At 45.3% G+C, this 21089-nt stretch overlaps 1 protein-coding gene across 3 annotated transcripts in view; it reads right to left on the reverse strand.

The window, feature by feature from the left end:
- Positions 1-1060: 1060 nt before the first annotated feature.
- The window catches only part of ACSBG2 (acyl-CoA synthetase bubblegum family member 2), a 149710-nt gene continuing 129681 nt past the window's right edge, over positions 1061-21089 (reverse strand). For all 3 annotated transcript variants that reach the window (XM_040417786.1, XM_040417785.1, XM_040417784.1), the window contains 3 exons: positions 11015-11261; positions 7912-8020; positions 1061-1287 (listed from right to left, as the gene is read on the reverse strand). In XM_040417786.1, coding sequence (XP_040273720.1) covers positions 1263-1287; positions 7912-8020; positions 11015-11261 — 381 coding nt within the window. In that variant the 3' untranslated portion in view covers positions 1061-1262. The remainder of the gene's footprint in view (positions 1288-7911; positions 8021-11014; positions 11262-21089) is intronic.

Raw genomic sequence — 21089 nt, forward strand, 5'->3', positions numbered from 1 at the left:
ACTTCAGCTTCATGTGGAGCTGGAGTTATGCTGCGATCCTGGACCTTACCATCTGTCCAGTTTGAGGTCCACCTTGTTGGACATAGAGTGTCATCCCTTATGTATCCTCCATGTTCCCAACCTTACTTGTGTTGATGTTTGGTGTGGGTTTATGTTCAGGGTGTGGTGTACGTCTTGTTTCAGGTCTTGTCTTTTGGTGTTGTTTGTCCAGCATGTATGCAAGGCGTCTCTCTGTGTTTTGTGCCTCCGGTGAGGGGGTTCCTGGGTTCCTCAAAGGGGGAACCGAGTTGACCACCTGCCTGCGGAAGTGGGCTCCAGGGTTACCACTCCCCAGTCTCAGGATGAAGGAAGGTAAAGTTTATTTGTACTCAACATATTTCGTCGTTCTACAGAGAACTCCTTCATCAGGAGCAATAATACAGTAGATCAGCAGTATGCTTCTGATGAAGGGGTTTCTGTAGAACCTGAAAACACATTGAGTGCAGCTATGGGGTAGATTACATGTAAAGAACACGTCAAGACCCTATGAGATTGACAACAATTAGCCTTCAACTATGCACCTCAATTTTCCCACTGGTGCCACCCCGTTCTCTCTTAGAGGAAACAAGGGTTTTTGATGCTTTTTTCTTTTCCATTTTTTTATTTGAGAGGTGTGGAACACATGTTATGTGCTTCCCCTCATGATCCTTGCTCTCAAGTTAAGTAATTCCTGCTTTTATCTAATATTTTATCCAAAATTTCCTTTTTATGCAAGCTCATTTACACAACAGATGTTTTTGTTATACACACCAACTATAGGTCTGATTGGGAAGAAATTGGTCAGATTGGTTGGTGTAATACAGCCCTTATGCACCAATTTCTGGCACTGTTCACTGTTGTTATCCTAGAGCAGTGTTTCCCAACCAGTGTGCCTCCAGCTGTTGCAAAACTACAACTCCCAGCATGCCCGGACTGCCTTTGGCTGTGCGGGCATGCTGGGAGTTGTAGTTTTGCAACAGCTGGAGGCACACTAGTTGGGAAACACTGTCCTAGAGCTCTTAGGACAGACAGACACCAGGTGTATGCAATAAAACCCTTCCCTGGGTGCGTCCAGTGAGGTCTTTTTTATTTACCATAAAGCCTGGGGGCACACCTCTTATATACCAGTTATTAAACTGACCGATAACATGTATAATACCCAAAAATGTATCTACATGGGGAGACATTCTATTATTAGATTAAGCATATGATTTTGTATGGCTGTCCCTGAAAATATTGCTTGTTCATCTGTTCCTCTTTCCTTGCATTGTGTAAAAAAAAAAATTTGAGTTTTTGTAGTATATGATATTAGGTAGACATTTAACCATTTAGGTACAATTAGCACAATTTATTCAACCACTTCAATTATTTCACAAGACTGATTAAAAAATTTCACTGTTATAATTATATGGAACATGCAATTTGGATATTTTACAAGGAGCGAAGTAGAAATCTCCTGCTCTGGGACTCTGTAGCAGACTTTTTTTGGGCCAATGTTCCCCGTAACCACAGAAATCCAGGCTTCATTGCTGGGAAGGTTTTTGGTGGCTTTAGAATTTGGAAACATTCTCTCATTTTTGGGACAAAAGGACCTCCTAGACTCAGGGTTGAAAAGGAAAGGGAAGCACTTCTTATTTGAGGCCTTTTCCAGTAAAACAATAAATGACTCAAACAAAAACCACCTGTGGCAGTCTTGCTTTAGATCCAGCATCCTCATTTCAACTCTTAAGCCAGTGGACCCTATGTGCAGAGAACAGCAGCCATGGCAGCTAAACAGAAAGTCAGCAGAGGCATCAGACAGAAAATCCACCATACAAATAATAAGAATGGAGGACAAAAGCTGTTCTCTAGTGATACCGCCTCTAAGTGGTCGATCCAGAGTTTTTGAAATCTAGCCACTAGGGTAGCAGCAATAGCAGGTTTAATGCTGCAGCTGAGGCTTCCCATTTCTTTCTCAAGTAGATTTAACGGTTCATTTGTTCCTTATTTTTTGTGTAGGGACAGTGATGGGGAACATTTTTCTAATAAACTTTATTTAGAGAACTTGTACATTTATATGAGAAAAAGTGCCCTGAAATGTCCATTAGCAGCACTCTCTAGCATTGCTAAGGCATGTTCATCTACAAAGTACAGAGCAGTGCTCACTGTGACAATGGCTGGGGTTAGTTCTTTTGCCATTCCTGCTGGCTCCTATATATTTCTAGAAATCAACATATATAATATGCACATATATTTGCTCTGCCCTCCTGCTATATTGACACTGATCAACATGGCCAGTACCGACAGTGAATAATTCTTCTGTATCCCTGGAGGCCAAGTAACCAGCCACTGGGAGATGCAGGGCAGATAGTGCAGTCAGCACTGGCTATTGAAGAGGAGGGGCTGATTTACAACATACCATATAGGGACAGTATATACAGGGTGGGCCATTTATATGGATACACCTTAATAAAATGGGAATGGTTGGTGATATTAACTTCCTGTTTGTGGCACATTAGTATATGTGAGGGGGGAAACTTTTCAAGATGGGTGGTGACCATGGTGGCCATTTTGAATCCAACTTTTGTTTTTTCAATAGGAAGAGGGTCATGTGACACATCAAACTTATTGGGAATTCCACAAGAAAAACAATGATGTGCTTGGTTTTAACGTAACTTTATTCTTTCATGATTTATTTACAAGTTTCTGACCACTTATAAAATGTGTTCAATGTGCTGCCCATTGTGTTGGATTGTCAATGCAACCCTCTTCTCCCACTCTTCACACACTGATAGCAACACCGCAGGAGAAATGCTAGCACAGGCTTCCAGTATCTGTAGTTTCAGGTGCTGCACATCTCGTATCTTCACAGCATAGACAATTGCCTTCAGATGACCCCAAAGATAAAAGTCCAAGGTCGTCAGAATGGGAGACCTTGGGGGGGCCATTCAACTGGCCCACGACGACCAATCCACTTTCCAGGAAAATGTTCATCTAGGAATGCTCGGACCTGACACCCATAATGTGGTGGTGCACCATCTTGGAGGGATCTATCCAATGTGGGTTAGTGTCAGACCAATAGCGGTGGTTTTGTTTGTTAACTTCACCATTCACATAAAAGTTTGCCTCATCACTGAACAAAATCTTCTGCGTAAACTGAGGGTCCTGTTCCAATTTTTGTTTTGCCCATTCTGCAAATTCAGTGCGCCGATCTGGGTCAGCCTCGTTGAGATGCTGGAGTTTGTAAGGGTGCCATTTGTGAGTAGCTAATATCCGCCGAAGGGATGTTCGACTAATGCCACTCTCCAGTGACATGCGGCAAGTGCTACGCTGTGGGCCCTTGCTGAATGAAGCTAGGACAGCCACTGATGTTTCTTCATTAGAGACGGATTTCATGCGTCCACATTTTGGCAAATCCAACACTGAACCAGTTTCACGAAACTTAGCAAGCAGTTTGCTAACTGTAGCATGGGAGATGGGTGGTCTCGTAGGGTGTCTTGCATTGAAATCTGCTGCAATGACCCGGTTATTGTGTTCACTAGACATCAACACAATTTCTATCCGCTCCTCACGTGTTAACCTCTGCGACATGTCAATGGCTGTAAACAAAGAGAAACTTGTAAATAACTCATGAAAGAATAAAGTTAAAACCAAGCACACCATTGTTTTTCGTGTGAAATTCCCAATAAGTTTGATGTGTCACATGACCCTCTTCCTATTGAAAAAACAAAAGTTGGATTCAAAATGGCCACCATGGTCACCACCCATCTTGAAAAGTTTCCCCCCTTACATATACTAATGTTCCACAAACAGGAAGTTAATATCACCAACCATTCCCATTTTATTAAGGTGTATCCATATAAATGGCCCACCCTGTACTATAAATCAGCTACTTCCTGAGCACTGCTCTGTACTGTGTAGACTGATATGCCTTAGCAATGCTCAGAGAACACTGATAAGGAACATTTTAGGGCAAGTTTTCTCACATAAATGTACACACTCTCTAAAATAAAGTGTATTATAAAAATGTTCTCTATCATTGTTTCTACACATTAGAAGAAAAAAATAAATAAATGGCAGTTACACTTAAACTGCCACAGAGATTATAAAAAATAAAAAATCCTATCATGCTTTTTCCATTTCCTAGAAATAACTGACTGAGGGGTTGAAGATAAGATAGAAAAGATTTTTCTCTATTCATAAAAATGTTCAAACATTTTATCCTGCACAGACTGTGGTTCTTTCACACTTTCAGTCCATAGTAGATCTCATTGCCTTCACCAATACATTAATATTCCCACTTGAAAAAGCAACTTCCCTGCCAACTCATCTACTGAGGAATGCTCCTCAGCAGGCTGTAACCCTCCATCAGCCTCCAAGCCAATGACAATGGGTCACTGGCACTAGTAGGGAGACTGGATACACCCACTGAACTACTTTGATGCTGTTTAAAGAGGTTGTCTCACTTCAGTGAGTCTTCAAAAACGGGCGTATCTAGATTCCGCTCGGAGATGAGGGGAATGAAGACAAAAAGAGGGGGGGGGGGGGCGCACAATAGGATAGTGCGTCCAACACAAATATAAGATCATTAAAAGACAAAGGTGCTCACCTTTTAGGGTTGTGCTACTGATAGGCACAACACTATTGTAGGCTTGTATAATTTAGACCCTTTATCCAGGACTGCAGCCGCAGAAGAAGTTTCTTTGTGATCAGATGCCTAATCCCCCAAAGGATACTTGTAGAGGAGAGAATTCTGGTCAGGCGCAAAATCACTGGTGGAGAAGGTCTTAAAGATCAATTCTTCTTTATTTAAGGGTAGCGTATATACATCTTTAAGACCTTCTCCACCAGTGATTTTGTGCCTGACCAGAACTCTCTCCTCACTTCAGTGAGTGGCTTTTATCATGTAGAGAAAGTTAATACAAGCCACTTACTAATGTATTGGCATTATCCATATTGCTTCCTTTGCTGGCTGGATTCATTCTTCCATCACATTAACCATGGAAATGAGCAGTGTATACAGACATCCCTGCAATCCATCAGTGGTGGTCGTGCTTGCACACTATAGGAAAAAGTGCCAGCCTGTCTGGTGGCCAGGACCATGGGAGCGCATATAAGCTTTTGTTTTTTTCCTATATTGTGCAAGAATGGCCACCACTGATAGATTGCAGGGTGGTCTGTAACCATGGAAACAAACAGTGTATAATGTGATGGAAAAATGAATCCAGCCAGCAAAGGAAGCAATATCGATAACAATATATTAGTAAGTAGCTTGTATTAACTTTTTCTACATGATAAATGCCACTTCCATTTTAATCACCTACTAAATCAGTGAAGGGAACTCATCCTTTGCCAATTTCCCAATGTAAGCTTGACAGAGGTTTAGTACAGAAAGATGACTCTTCAGAAACCTAAGTAAAAACCCTAAAACTCTCCAGGGTATTGAAGTCTCAGTGGTGGTGTCGGTGTTCTTGGCATGCTGAGCAGGATACAGCATGGGATCGCAGACTCCAGGAGCAGAAAAGGTAGCCAATGCTAAAGTTCCTCTTCAGCCATCTCCTTTTGGTTTAAAAACTGGCTGTGCCAGAGCAAGTGTCCCTAAGCTTCTCCCACTTAAATCCCATATTGCTGACCACTTTCTTTTCTCTGCCTCATAGACCGGAAGTCCTCATCAGTAGACTTCCCGTTCAGGGATAAACAGTCTATGAGGCAGATGGGCAGACAAGCATGGCTCGCAGACATCCGCATGCAACTGGGAAAATAACTTGCCCACCACCTACACACTGGAGAGGAGGCCAGAAGGTACAGGGTTCCACTCTGTCAACAGCTCTTAAAGGAGACAGGCTGGCTGGGATAACCCAAGCTTAAATTTCAATACTGACTGGGTCCCCACAGATTTCCATAATAATGATCCTATATCCCTCGTCATGAAACAGAACTGGGGATGTGAATGCTGTTCCCTCCTTTAAACAATTATAATTCCTGTTTCCTGTCCAAGGGTCCAAGACCCCCTTTTCAAACCTCAGATGAGACCCCATCAGACCTCCAGGTTAAACCCCTGATATCAGACCCCCTTTAGACCTCCATGTCAGACCGCCATATTAGATCCTCAGACCCCCTTTACAAACCTCAGATGAGACCCCAACAGACCACCATGTTAGACCCCTCAGATCAGACCTCCATGTCAGACCCCCACATTAGATCCTCAGAACCCCATCTCAGTCCTCAGATCAGAGTCAGACCCCCATATCAGATCACACCTAAAATTAATAAACTTCCTTCTCCTGCTCCGCCGCTACTCTCCAGGTCCGGTGTGCTCTCCTTCAGTGTCCTCTTGCTGATCTTCTCCAGGCCCACGCAGCACTCTAACCTGACTGTGTACAGCAATTGAGAGTGCTCCACTGATAAGAGGGGCCCAGTTTCAATTGCAACTGTTGCAACTCCTATAGCTATGCCACTGATAAAGGAACACTTGGAACAGCACTGAAATGGACGGGTGAGGGTTTTTTTTATTTTTATTTCATCCTAGCCCTTTAAAAATTTCCCCATCACAAAGAATTTACAGCTGTTTCAGTGGCAGACAAGAGGCTACAGATGTTTATTCAATAAAGTACAATTAAAGTTCCAAACATCAAAGACTATTATTGCATACCTGTCCAAAGCTGGTCACAGAGCTTCATACTGTGTGACTAGTGCATCAGTTTACAATAAATAAATATCTGGAATGGCATCCCTCTCTAAAGAGCTTTCTAGCAAATTAGGAAGCCTGTTACACTTTAGTGGTTTGCTAAAGCATATATGGTACAGACTATGAATCAAACAACGACAACTCCACATATAAACTATTAAGTAGGTTCTACAAAAGTTGCAGAGTGACTGACATGAGAAGTGTTGCACTGAAGATATGACGGCAAATCTTCCCTTCCACCTGGTTTTATTTCAGGTATGATCAAGATCCTCTGCACAACAGTGTAAGTACGAGTATGAATTTACCAACATCTTAAATGGGTTCCCTCACAACAATATAAGTTATGGACCTGAAAGTGCTCAGCCTAAAGAAACAAAGCCACTTACCAATTCCCCAGCGCTCCATTCCAGCGCTAAAAGGTCCCAACCCCGCTGCTTCGATCCTCTGTATACCAGAAGTGTGATGTCCCATCATCATGTGCTCACCACACTTCCAGTCCACAGAAAGCAGAGTGTATAGGGCCCAGTGAATAGGTAAGTGGCATTGTTTTTTTTAGGATGAGCAATGTTGGGCCCATATCTAAATATCTAGCAGTTATTTAAGTGATAGCACAGATGAATATTTAACAGGTACATGTATATGGACATTTTTACAAAGATTCAAAGATAATTTTATTCTACAGTCAAAATAAAGTTATAAAAACATGAAAAAGTTAAATAAATTACTTGTTTACACATCAACCTTAGAATAGTTAAAAACACACACTCTGTTTTTTGGTGTGCAAAAATCTAAACTTTGTGTTTGTATTCAGCTGAACACTACTTTTGGCTTATTTTCCTTCATATCCACAAGTCTTCCAGTTATTATAACAAGCTGACAATCTATAGCATTTTATCTGCTTATCTACCTAAATCCTGAGAGGTCATAACACGTATGGGGGTAAAATGTTAACAAAATCACTATCGAACCATTAGACTAATGTGAACTAGGGAGATTTTCAACAGCACTCAGGAGGCACTTATTTAAAATAGATTGTTTTCTTCCAGAAGCTTTTAGCCCCTCACTGAATAGACTATGAGAAGTTAAAGTGGATTTGACCCTGACCATAATGAACACAGCATGAAATGTTTCTATACAGAAAAAAAATAAGGTTTTCTTAAAAGCATTCCTGAAGAATCCAACGTGTGGTGAAAAAAAAATATATGGCTACACTGAAATAGCACTACTTTGATGGGATGACAGCATCAGTAGGCGTCACAGCATCCAGATAAAAGTTATTGATTTGGTCTTTGTACATTTTGGAAACTACTGGTCTCTTCAGTTTCATGGTGGGGCCTTAATAAAGTAAAGGAAAAAATTGGTTATTAATTATGTTGCAATAGCAGCAATGTATACAACCATTTTAAAAAATGTAGGCCTAGTCCACACTTACATGTTTGGTCAATGATTGTGAGCCAAAAGTGTGGGTCCAACAACATAGAACAGGTGTGAATCTTTTCATTATAAAAATAGGTATAAAGGAAAAGGCTCATTGCAGTAAGATAAGCCCAGAAATATCCACCAGCACACAGACAGACTATTGGCCCACAGTAAGCAATGTCAAAATTGTCCTCATTCCAATCCAGTGATTACCGTATTTTTTGCCCTATAAGACGCACCGGTCCATAAGACGCACCTAGGTTTTTGGGGAGGAAAATAAGAAAAAATATATTTTTTACCAAAAGGTGTGCTTTTGGTGGGTTTGGAACCAATGGTGGTCTGTGGATGGCACTATTACTGGGGATCTGTGGATGACAGACACTGTTACGGGGGGGGGGGGAATCTGTGGATGACAGACACTGTTACGGGGGGGATCTGTGGATGACAGACACTGTTACGGGGGGGATCTGTGGATGACAGACACTGTTACCGGGGGGATCTGTGGATGACAGACACTGTTACGGGGGGGATCTGTGGATGACAGACACTGTTACCGGGGGGATCTGTGGATGACAGACACTGTTACCGGGGGGATCTGTGGATGACAGACACTGTTACGGGGGGGATCTGTGGATGACAGACACTGTTACGGGGGGATCTGTGGATGACAGACACTGTTACGGGGGGATCTGTGGATGGCAGACACTGTTACGGGGGGATCTGTGGATGGAAGACACTGTTACAGGGAGAACTGTGGATGGCTTGCACTGTTACAGGGGGGTCTGTGGCTTGCACTGTTACAGGGGGGTCTGTGGCTTGCACTGTTACAGGGGGGGATCTGTGGCTGGCACTGTTACAGGGGGGGAATCTGTGGGTGGCACTGTTAGAGGGGGGGAATCTGTGGGTGGCACTGTTAGAGGGGGGGAATCTGTGGGTGGCACTGTTAGAGGGGGGGGAATCTGTGGGTGGCACTGTTAGAGGGGGGATCTGTGGGTGGCACTGTTAGAGGGGGGGGGAATCTGTGGGTGGCACTGTTATATATGTGCCATCCACAGACCCCCCCACCCCATAACAGTGCCATCCACAGACCCCCCCACCCCTTGACTGTGCCATCCACGGATATTCCTCATAAAACTATCATCCACAGATCCCGCCGCTCCAGTATACAAATATAAGATGTCTTATTCAATTAAAAGGGATTACACATGCCCCCCCACTCCTAATAGTACCGTACATCCTAACAGCTTCAGTAGAATGCAGGCAGGCAGGCCGGCGCGTCACGTCACTCCCTGACGTCACTTGCCTGCGCCGCCTGCTTCATTCATAAAGTAGGCGGCGCAGGCACGTGACATCAGGGAGTTACGCTGCCGCCCGCCCGACCTGCCTGCCTGCATTCTACTGAAGCGGTTAGGATATACGGTACTATTAGGAGTGAGGGGGCATGTTTAATAACTATTAATTGAATAAGACATTTTATATTTGTATACTGGAGCGGCGGGGCTATAGTACACTGACTGCACCCCCCGCCGCTATTGCCGGCCCCCAGTCCCTCCCCGCTCGCTCGTACATCGCAGCCTGTGATGTAAAACTGTCAGCATTTGCCCCATAAGATGCAGGGGCATTTTCCCCCCATTTTGGGGGGAGAAAAAGTGCGTCTTATGAGGTGAAAAATATGGTATTCTTTATTGCAGGATAAACATTTTATTAGAACACTGTATTCTGATATTTTGATATGAGCAAAATAAAAAATATATTTGTAACCAAGTGCTGGATTGGAATAATACAATCTTTCCATTATACTTGATCTGACTGTGAGCCAAAAAGTATGAACTACAGATGTAGCAGGGGTAACACACACTCTTAACCCAAAAGCAATTGCTTAACACATTTAGTTACATTTAATTTCGATAACATGTCTCATAAAGCATGTTTGTTAACCCTCCTACAGCCGTAGGTATTAAGGTCCTGTTACAAGGACTGATTACTGCTTCATCTTCAGGAAAATGAGAGCTGCAATTTTGTGTATCATGTCCTCTAAATAGAATTTACACAGACCGATCTGCTGCACAGAAACTGACACTTGGTGCTGGCTAAAAGACATGATTACCTGATGAACGAGCAAATGCTCATTTATGGGATGATTGTCGGGATCTTTTACACAGGCCAGTTATTGGAAAGAACAGTTTCTACAAATGCAAATCCCAGATAATTAGCCAGATTGTCCATGTTAAACAACCATTACAGTGAAGTTCTGATTTGGAGCCACTTTCCTGATATTACAATTACTTAATGGACTATTCCAGTAAGCCCAAATAGAATGGTGGGTGCTGCCACAGCCTGTATTCTTTTACTGTTCTACACAGAGCTAGTTGTGACTATGCACACCTTTGCTTGCAAACAGTCTGGAGTTTATACAAGTGAATACCTAGAACTCTGTTTCCTAATATTTGAAGCAACTCCAAACCAGCACTATATAATGGTCTCAAGAGCTAAGGCTGGTTTCACACCAGCACTAAAATGTTCCAGCAGGCTGTTTCGAGAAATTGCCTGCCGGAGTTCATCACATCCAGCGTAGTCGCAAACTGGCAAAGCACCACAGGACCTATTGACTAAAATGGGACCCGGCAGGAATCCGGCCTGTTTCCGGCATTAGTGCCGACATTCGGCTGGACAAACACTGTTTTTGTCAGGCTGAATCCTGACACTAATCACGGAAACAGACTGGATCCCCACTGGGTCCTATTGTCATCAATGGGCTCTGGCAGGGAAACGTAGTATTTGGCTATGCCAGATACAGGGAACTCTGGCGGGCTTTTCATCTACCGGACCAGTCTGCAAGAACACTTTTGTGCTGGTGTGAAACTAGCTTAAGCATCACCTGGAGTAAGGATGTAGCTTCTCGATACTCACCTAGTTCTCCTCCAGCAATAGAAAAATCCTTATCCAGAAGCATCCACTTCTGGACTTTTTGTGCATTTGATGTGGACTTCTCATTCACTGCATTTACACTTTCCTGAATAGCAGCATACACCAGCTTGTCTTTGGGTCCTACTATGTCGGACACTTTGGTAGCTTTACTGCCAAGTTTCTGGCAAAACTCTATGGCTTCTGTAGTCAGTTCATCTTCTGGTTCCCCAGTGTCAAAATTTACATTGCACTATTGGAGAGAAGAGAAACATTAATTATCATCCGTGGGACAATGTTCCCATACTGTAAACCAGGAATATAAGACAACAAGGATATCTGCGACCATGTAGAAGTATAAAGGCCACAGGCAGAGTGCATTTTTTAAAAGTCACAGAACCACTAAATAAATTCTAACAATGTATAATTTTAAGCAGGGGGTATTACCAGAAGTAGGTACTACCTTCTAGGGGTACATTACAAAGGGAAACCTCATGCCTCCCTGATTTTTTATGTCACATTATCAGTAGGAATCCTCATATGAATACCTCACAAAGTGCTTCTTTAGTTTCAGGGTCTCCAATACTCAAAGTTCTTAGAAATTTGACGATCTCTCTCCAAATTCCTGAGGCCAAAGTTCCTAACGATATTGGTCCTGGGCCTGAACTCCCCATCCCCATAAGCTGGCATCTGTGGATAGCAGGATGTAGGGGGTTCAGATTCCAGGGAACCTCTTGCTGTAGGATTGCTAGACCGTTTTATTACTCTGAGCAGAATAATCTTCAGATTTAGGGATCGATTGTCCTGCTTCCAGCTAACCAGAACTAATTTCTGAAGAAACTATGTTGATGCAAGAGGACATTAAACCTAAAATGCTCTTGACCTCTCAGTGAGAATCAGTTTTTTTTAAAAGGTTGAAATTGTTTCTCTGATCACCACCTGTTTGGGAATCGGTAGGAACAAATGTTGTTCAGAAGAATAATATAATTCTCCCATAGTGTTCCCCTGTATTACAATGCCCTTTATAGTGCCAATATATACTGTATATAATTTCCCCCTGTAGTGCCAGTATATAAAGCTCCCCTGCCTCCCCCTCTGTAGTGCCAGTATATATATTGCCCCCTGTAGTGCAAATATATAACACTCCTCTGTGCCCCCTCTTTAGTGCCAGTACATACAGTCAGGTGCATAAATATTGGGACAATCGACACAATTCTAACATGTTTGGCTCTATACACCACCACAATGGATTTGAAATTAAACAAACAACATGTGCTTTAACTGGAGACGGTCAGCTTTAATTTGAGGGTATTTACATCCAAATCAGGTGAACGGTGTAGGAATTACAACAGTTTGCATATGTGCCTCCCACTTGTTAAGGGACCAAAAGTAATGGGACAATTGGCTTCTCAGCTGTTCCATGGCAAGGTGTGTGTGTTATTCCCTCATTATCCCAATTACAATGAGCAGATAAAAGGTCCAGAGTTCATTTCACGTGTGCTATTTGCATTTGGAATCTGTTGCCGTCAGCTCTTTGGATCTCATCTTGAGAGTTGTCACCGTCAGTGAATCAAGCCATCATTAGGCTGAAAAAAAAAAAAAAAAAAACTATCAGAGAGATAGCAAAAACATTAGGCGTGGCCAAAACAACTGTTTGGAACATTCTTAAAAAGAAGGAACGCACCGGTGAGCTCAGCAACACCAAAAGACCCGGAAGACCACGGAAAACAACTGTGTTGGATGACCGAAGAATTCTTTCCCTGGTGAAGAAAACACCCTTCACAACAGTTGGCCAGATCGAGAACACTCTCCAGGAGGTAGGTGTATGTGTGTCAAAGTCAACAATCAAGAGAAGACTTCACCAGAGTGAATACAGAGGGTTCACCACAAGATCTAAACCATCGGTGAGCCTCAAAAACAGGAAGGCCAGATTAGAGTTTGCCAAACGACATCTAAAAAAAACCTTCACATTTCTGGAACAACATCCTATGGACAGATGAGACCAAGATCAACTTGTACCAAAGTGATGGGAAGTATGGAGAAGGAAAGGAACTGCTCATGATCCTAAGCATACCACCTCATCAGTGAACATGGTGGTGGTAGTGTCATGGCGTGGGCATTTATGGCTGCCAATGGAACTGGTTCTCTTGTATTTATTGATGATGTGACTGCTGACAAAAGCAGCAGGATGAATTCTGAAGTGTTTCGGGCAATATTATCTGCTCATATTTAGCCAAATTCTTCAGAACTCATTTGACGGTGCTTCACAGTGCAGATGGACAATGACCCAAAGCATACTGCAAAAGCAACCAAAGAGTTTTTTAAGGGAAAGAAGTGGAATGTTATGCAATGGCCAAGTCAATCACCTGACCTGAATCCGATTGAGCATGCATTTCACTTGCTGAAGACAAAACTGAAGGGAAAATGCCACAGGAACAAGCAGGAACTGAAGACAGTTGCAGTAGAGCCCTGGCAGAGCATCACCAGGGATGAAACCTAGCGTCTGGTGATGTCTATGCGCTCCAGACTTCAGGCTGTAATTGACTGCAAAGAATTTTTCGGCCTTATGTACTATGTTACTAAGTATTAAAAAGTGAAAGTGTTATGATTATTATTATGTCCCATTACCTTTGGTCCCTTAACAAGTGGGAGGCACATATGCAAACTGTTGTAATTCCTACACCGTTCACCTGATTTGGATGTAAATACCTTCAAATTAAAGCTGACAGTCTGGACCTGGCTTATGTTCTTCCTGTAGAGCTAGTATATAATGCTGCTCCATCCCCCCCATAGTGCCAGTATATAATGCTCCCTCCCTGTAGAGCCAGTATAGAATTTTCCTCCTGTAGTGCCAGTATATAATGCCCCCCTAGTGCCAGTATATAATGGCCCCCACTGTTGTGCCACCCCTAGTACCTGTATATAATAACTCCTCTGTAGTGCCAGATAAATATAATGCTCCTCTCCCCCTTTCTTGGTGCCCCCAGTAGCGACAATGTGTAGTATTTAAAAAAAATTTAAAAAAAACACCCACCCACCTCATTTCCATTCCTGTGGCCTGAGTTGCCACTTCCCAGTACAGGTGGTGCTAATGAAATTACCACTCCTGCAATGGGTCTCACGTGAACTCTTGTGCCATTCTACTGCCTCATAGGTCTGAAGCCGATGAAGCTGAAAGGCCACAGATGCGGCCATGATAGCGCCCCCTTTACAGGTAGTGAGGTTGCACCCTAGATGGATGCCTACATTTGCCTACCCATCGTCCCAGCCCTGATTGTTTGGTCTTGGAATTGTTGGGATTAAGCAGGAAACCTCTGCCCTTGCCTTGTTTAGGGTAACTATCTCCCCATCTTCCCTTTTTCTTTTGATGACTGGTTCTGGTGCTGGTATCTGGGTCTATGGAAAAGCTGGGTTTTGTTTTTCCACATGGAAAGAAATTATCTTTTAAAGGCAATAGAGAATAATTTTTTTCAGATAGGATATCTCCTGACCAGGATTTTAACCAGTGTACGTGTCTGGCGGAGTTGAACAAGGCCCTATTCCTGACTGCAAACCATGCAGATTCGACCAAGGCATCATCCATAAAAGAATTTCTTCTCATAATGTTTTCATTATAAGGTGTGATACTAGTTATTTTAGCCACAAAAACATTGACCTGGCCACCAATGTTGCAACTACATGATTCCCATGCTCATCTTAGGGTACTTTCACACTTGCATTGTTTGATTCCGGCAGGCAGTTCCGTTGCCTGAACTGACTGTATGCAAACGCATGTCATTTTTTCTGACTGATCAGGCATTTTTCAGACTGATCAGGATCCTGATCAGTCAGAAAAATGCATTGCAATACCGGATCCGTTTTTCCAGTGTCATCAGGCAAAACGGATCCGGTATTTATTTTTTTCTCATTTTTAAAAGGTCTGCGACAAATTCTTAAAGGTGATTGCTGTTTTCTTCCCACTGTCCTAAAATCTGCTCCCTTAGGTTAGAATTCATTATCTTCTTCCTTTTTGCTCTAAGGACCCCAAACATCTTGTCTGGAATACACCTGGGTTGAGGTACATAAATGTCCTTGTTTTCTCTTATCATTGACCGTAGCGACTCAATATCTTTTGAGGAGACGTAATATTTCCTTTCCTCTTCCACAGAAGTAGACTGATGAATCTCTTCCTCTTCTTCCAATTTACCCTCCTAGAAATAGTGGCTTTCCACATCTCCCACTGAAATCTGAATCCAGCTCATGTCTAGGTTTTTTCAACAAGCAGGAGGGGAAGAGCTGACATGGGGAGAGATGGTGGACATGGAAACCTGGACTACTACATGAATCAGGGGTTGCTCTTCCTTCACCACTTTTGCAATTCAGTCCAGGAGGAAGGTGTTTGTTAGAGATGAGCGAATTTTTCTAAAATTCGATTCGGCCGGTTCGCTGAATTTTTTGAAGAAATTCGGTTCGATCCGAATTTATTTGCAGTGAATTTAGTTAAAAAAAAGTCTATTTCCTGGCTGCAGAAAGCCTTTATAGTTGTGTAGAACACTGTGCCTTGCAGTAACACGCATACGGAGTCTGCTGTAGTAGTGAAATAATACTGTGAGTCCGTATGACATGCAGATGACAGGTGTCGCTCTTAGAATCACTGCACACTTCACTTATTTGGGCAGTCACGAGGCCAAAACTGACCAAATAAGTATCAACTCAGCCTTACAGGTCAATGTTAGCACCAAGAAGAAGTGCACTCCTTTTACACCGTCAGCTGATTCCACATAGATTTCTACAGAACCTGTTCTATTAAACGCTTCTACAAGTAGAGCCCCCCTGACAGAGTGGAGAGGGTGTCAGCAGTAAGTTTGTGTTGACGTCACTGTTTATTTTGCCCTTCCTCTGATCTGTTGTCACGAACCGGCAGGACAGGTAGTGAATCCTCTGCACCAGAGAGGCGATGGCGCGGGTTGTACTAGAGGACCGGTTCTAAGCAGTTACTGGTCTTCACCAGAGCCCGCCGCAAAACGGGATGGATTTGCCGCGGCGGTAACTACCAGGTCGTGTCCCCTAGTAACAACTCGACCTCTCTGGCAACTGATAAGGCGTGGTACACAGGGAGAAGGCAAGAGCGTAGTCGGACGAATTAGCGGTCAGGGCAGGCGGCAAAGGTTCAAAGGCGAGTGGACGGTAGCAACGGGTACGGCAACAGGTAAGGCAAACTAACATCATAGGGAACGCTTTCTCTGAGGCACAAGGCACAAAGATCCGGCAGAAGGCTGTGGGAGGAGAAGGTATAAATGGGCAGTGCACAGGTGCAGCCTAATTAAGTCAGCACTGCCTCTCACAACCTTAATAACCCCTTTGGACCAGGCACCAATCACTGGTGCACTGGTCCTTTGAATCTAAGAGTCCCGGAGCGCGCGCGCCCTGGAGAGCGAGGATGCACACGCCGAGACACTGGATTGCTGCCTGGGGACATACGCTGTGAGCGCTCCGAGACCAGCAGGGGACCCGGAGCGCTCAGCGTAACAGTACCCCCCCCCCCTTTGGTCTCCCTCCCTTTTTGGTACCGAAGAACTTGCGGATGAGACTGCGGTCCAGGATGTTCTCCTCCGGCTCCCATGACCTCTCCTCAGGACCGCAGCCCTCCCAGTCGACCAAAAAAAATCTTTACCGGCGACAGGGGTGGGAGAAACAAGCTTGGGAGAAAAACGGTTAAAGATAGCAGGTTTAAGAAGGGAGACATGGAAGGAGTTATGGATTCGGAGGGAGGGAGGAAGATGGAGCTGATAAGAAACTTGATTGATACGACTCTTGATTTTATAGGGTCCCAAGAAACGAGGGCCCAACTTGTAACTTGGGACCCTAAATCGGATGTACCTAGAGGAGAGCCACACCTTGTCACCCGGGCGAAATTCCGGTGGAGATCTGCGTCTCTTGTCAGCTTGAACCTTCAAACGGGCGGAAGCCCTGAGGAGAGCAGCGTGGGTTTCTCGCCAGATGGAGGAAAAATCCTGTACAAGACTGTCAACGGCAGGTACAGAAGAAGGAGTGGGAGACTGCGGCAGCGGTGGAAGAGGATGACGGCCAAAAACTACAAAGAAAGGAGACTTGTTAGAGGCAGAGGATTGTTTGTAGTTGTAGGAAAACTCCGCCCAGGGAAGTAGATCAGCCCAGTCGTCATGGCGAGAGGATACAAAGTGACGCAGATAGTCACCCAAAATCTGGTTCACCCGTTCTACTTGGCCGTTAGATTGAGGGTGGTACGAAGAAGAAAAGTCCAATTTGATCCCGAGCTGGGCACATAGAGCCCTCCAGAATTTGGAGACGAATTGTACCCCACGATCCGAGACAATTTGTTTGGGAAGGCCATGGAGACGGAAGATGTGTTGGAAAAATTGTTTGGCCAACATGGGTGCAGGGGGTAGACCGGGCAGGGGTACAAAGTGAGCCATCTTTGAGAAGCGATCCACCACGACCCAAATAACGGACTTGCCATGGGAGGAGGGAAGATCAGTAATAAAGTCCATGGCGATGTGAGACCAGGGAACTTCAGGAACAGGTAGAGGCAAGAGGAGACCCGCTGGTCTCTGGCGAGGCGATTTATCCCGGGCGCAAATCATACAGGCCTGGATGAAGTCCGAGACATCTTTCTCCAGAGAAGGCCACCAGTACCTTTGGGAGATAAGTTGGAGAGACTTTAGCACCCCTGGATGACCGGCAAAAGGGGAGGCGTGGCCCCACTTGAGAATACGCAGCCGCTGACGTAGAGGTACGTAGGATTTGCCAGGAGGAAGAAGGCGCAGGTCCACGGGAGCGACTGTAATAAGGCGTTCTGGAGGGATAATATATCGAGGTGTTAACTCGTCGCCCACCACATCAGAGGAGCGAGACAGAGCATCTGCCCTAATGTTCTTGCAAGCCGGACGAAAATGGATCTCAAAGTTAAAGCGGGCGAAGAACAGAGACCAACGAGCCTGACGGGGATTTAATCTCTGAGCAGACTGGAGATAAGCCAGGTTCTTGTGGTCCGTGAAGATGTACACAGGATGTGTGGCGCCCTCGAGTAAATGTCTCCATTCCTCTAGTGCCAATTTAATAGCCAGCAGTTCCCTGTCCCCAATGGAGTAATTTCTCTCTGCGGAAGAAAATGTTTTTGAAAAGAAGCCACAAGTTGAAGTCTTGCCCCGGGAAGACTTCTGGGTGAGGACGGCTCCGGCTCCCACCGAGGAGGCATCCACTTCAAGAGAGAAGGGCTTGGTGGAATCTGGTCTAGAGAGAACGGGTGCAGAGGCAAAGGCGGATTTCAGGGACTGGAAGGCTTCCTCGGCTTGGGAAGGCCAGGATTTGGGGTTAGCTCCTTTTCTAGTGAGGGCCACGATAGGAGCTACCAGAGTGGAATAGTGAGGGATGAATTGCCTGTAGTAATTCGCAAAGCCCAGAAATCTTTGTATGGCTCGGAGACCAGAGGGACGTGGCCAATCCAGAACCGCCGAGAGTTTGGCTGGGTCCATTTGAAGTCCTTGGGCTGAGTAAATGTATCCCAGGAAAGGCAGGGAGGTCTGTTCAAATAGACATTTTTCAAGTTTAGCGTATAGGCGATTTCTCCTGAGACGAGTAAGAACTTGTTGCACATGGACCCTGGGTTGATCCAAATTGGAGGAAAAGATGAGGATATCATCCAGGTATACGACCACTCAGGTGTAAAGTAAGTCCCTGAAAATGTCATTGACGAATTCCTGGAAGACAGCAGGTGCGTTGCAGAGGCCGAGGGGCATCACCAAATACTCAAAATGGCCGTCCCTTGTGTTAAAGGCGGTCTTCCATTCGTCTCCCTCACGGATACGGATCAGATTATAGGCCCCTCGGAGGTCCAATTTAGTGAAGATCTTAGCCCCTCGGAGACGATCAAATAGCTCAGAGATTAGAGGCAGAGGGTAACGGTTCTTGATGGTAATTTTATTAAGACCTCTGTAGTCAATGCAGGGGCGGAGGGAGCCGTCTTTTTTTGTCACGAAGAAAAAACCGGCCCCAGCAGGAGAAGATGATTTTCTTATGAATCCTCTCTGTAGGTTCTCACGTATATAGTCGGACATGGCAAGAGTCTCAGGAGGTGAGAGAGGATAAATTCTGCAGAAGACATCCGTGAAGGAATGGTATGGCTTGGGCAGCCCAGAAGGCGGAGAAACTTGCGGATTCTGTTTGACCAGAGCAGGCTTGAGACAGCGGTCCGAACAGGAGGAGCCCCAATGCAGGATCTCACCGGTGGACCAATTCAGGACAGGACTATGACGTTGAAGCCACGGCAGACCCAGGAGGAGTTCGGAAGAACAGAAGGGAAGGAAAAAAAACTCTAAAGTCTCGGTATGAAATATTCCGATGTCCATCTGTAGAGGCTGGGTACGGAACTGCACGGTGGCTGAGAGTCTCTCACCGTTAACAGTAGAGATGAAAAACGGCTTGGGTAGACGGATTACTGGAATACGATACTTGTCAACCAAGGTGGCGTGAATGAAGTTGCCAGCTGAACCGGAATCCAAGAAGGCGGCTGCGGAGAAAGAGGACTTGGAAGAGATGATCAACTGCACGGGTATGATGAGACGTGGAGAGGAAGAATCCACACCTAGCAATGCCTCTCCCACGCTTACTAGGTGCGAGCGTTTCCCGAACGCGGTGGACGGAGAGGACAATCTCTAAGGAAGTGCTCGGTACTGGCACAGTACAGACACAGGTTCTCATTTCTGCGGCGGCTTCATTCTTGCGGAGTCAAGCGTGACCGATCCACCTGCATGGCTTCCACGGCGGAAAACCCAGTAGCGGGTTGAGGTGGATGCGGAAAAACGGGAGCCAGACGAGGAAAGCGTCTAGGACGAGCTTTTTCCTTTTCAAGGAGGAGTTCCTCCTGTCTTTCGGCGAAACGTTTGTCTATCCTAGTGGCCAGCAAGATGAGGTCACAAAGAGTGGAAGGAAGCTCACGTGCAGCCAGAACGTCCTTTACTTCACTGTTAAGTCCTTTCTTGAAGGTGGCACAAAGGGCTTCATTGTTCCAGTTCAGCTCAGAGGCCAGAGTGCGAAACTGAATGGCATAGTCACCCACGGAAGAACCTCCTTGGGTCAAATTTAGTAAGGCAGTCTCTGCGGAGGTAACCCGGGCAGGCTCCTCAAAAACATTCCGGAACTCTAGGCAGAAACTCTGGACGGATGCGGTGGCAGGATCTGCGCGGTCCCATAGTGGTGTAGCCCAGGCCAGGGCCTTCCCAGACAGTAAACTGAGAATAAAGGCTACCTTGGCTCGCTCAGAAGGAAACTGGTCGGACAGAAGCTTGAGGTGGAGAGAGCACTGCGACAAGAACTCACGGCACTGCTTAGGATCTCCGTCATATTTGTCTGGTAGGGACAAACGGATTCTGGAACCGGTGGTAACTGCAGGCGGAGGTGATGCAGCAGGAGCAGACGGAGGAGCTGGCTGTTGCAGAGAAGGCAGGAGCTGCTGCAACATAGCGGTCAACTGGGCCAGCTGTTGACCCTGCTGGGCCACAATGGTGGTGAGGTCCTCCAGGCTTGGCAGGGGAAGATCAGTGGGATTCATGGCCGGATCTTACTGTCACGAACCGGCAGGACAGGTAGTGAATCCTCTGCACCAGAGAGGCGATGGCGCGGGTTGTACTAGAGGACCGGTTCTAAGCAGTTACTGGTCTTCACCAGAGCCCGCCGCAAAGCGGGATGGATTTGCAGCGGCGGTAACTACCAGGTCGTGTCCCCTAGTAACAACTCGACCTCTCTGGCAACTGATAAGGCGTGGTACACAGGGAGAAGGCAAGAGCGTAGTCGGACGAAGCAGCGGTCAGGGCAGGCGGCAAAGGTTCAAAGGCGAGTGGACGGTAGCAACGGGTACGGCAACAGGTAAGGCAAACTAACATCATAGGGAACGCTTTCTCTGAGGCACAAGGCACAAAGATCCGGCAGAAGGCTGTGGGAGGAGAAGGTATAAATGGGTAGTGCACAGGTGCAGCCTAATTAAGTCAGCACTGCCTCTCACAACCTTAACCCTTAATAACCCCTTTGGACCAGGCACCAATCACTGGTGCACTGGTCCTTTGAA

Source organism: Bufo bufo, chromosome 2 (genome assembly GCF_905171765.1).
Source record: "Bufo bufo chromosome 2, aBufBuf1.1, whole genome shotgun sequence".
In the NCBI taxonomy this organism is placed as follows: Eukaryota; Metazoa; Chordata; class Amphibia; order Anura; family Bufonidae; genus Bufo; species Bufo bufo.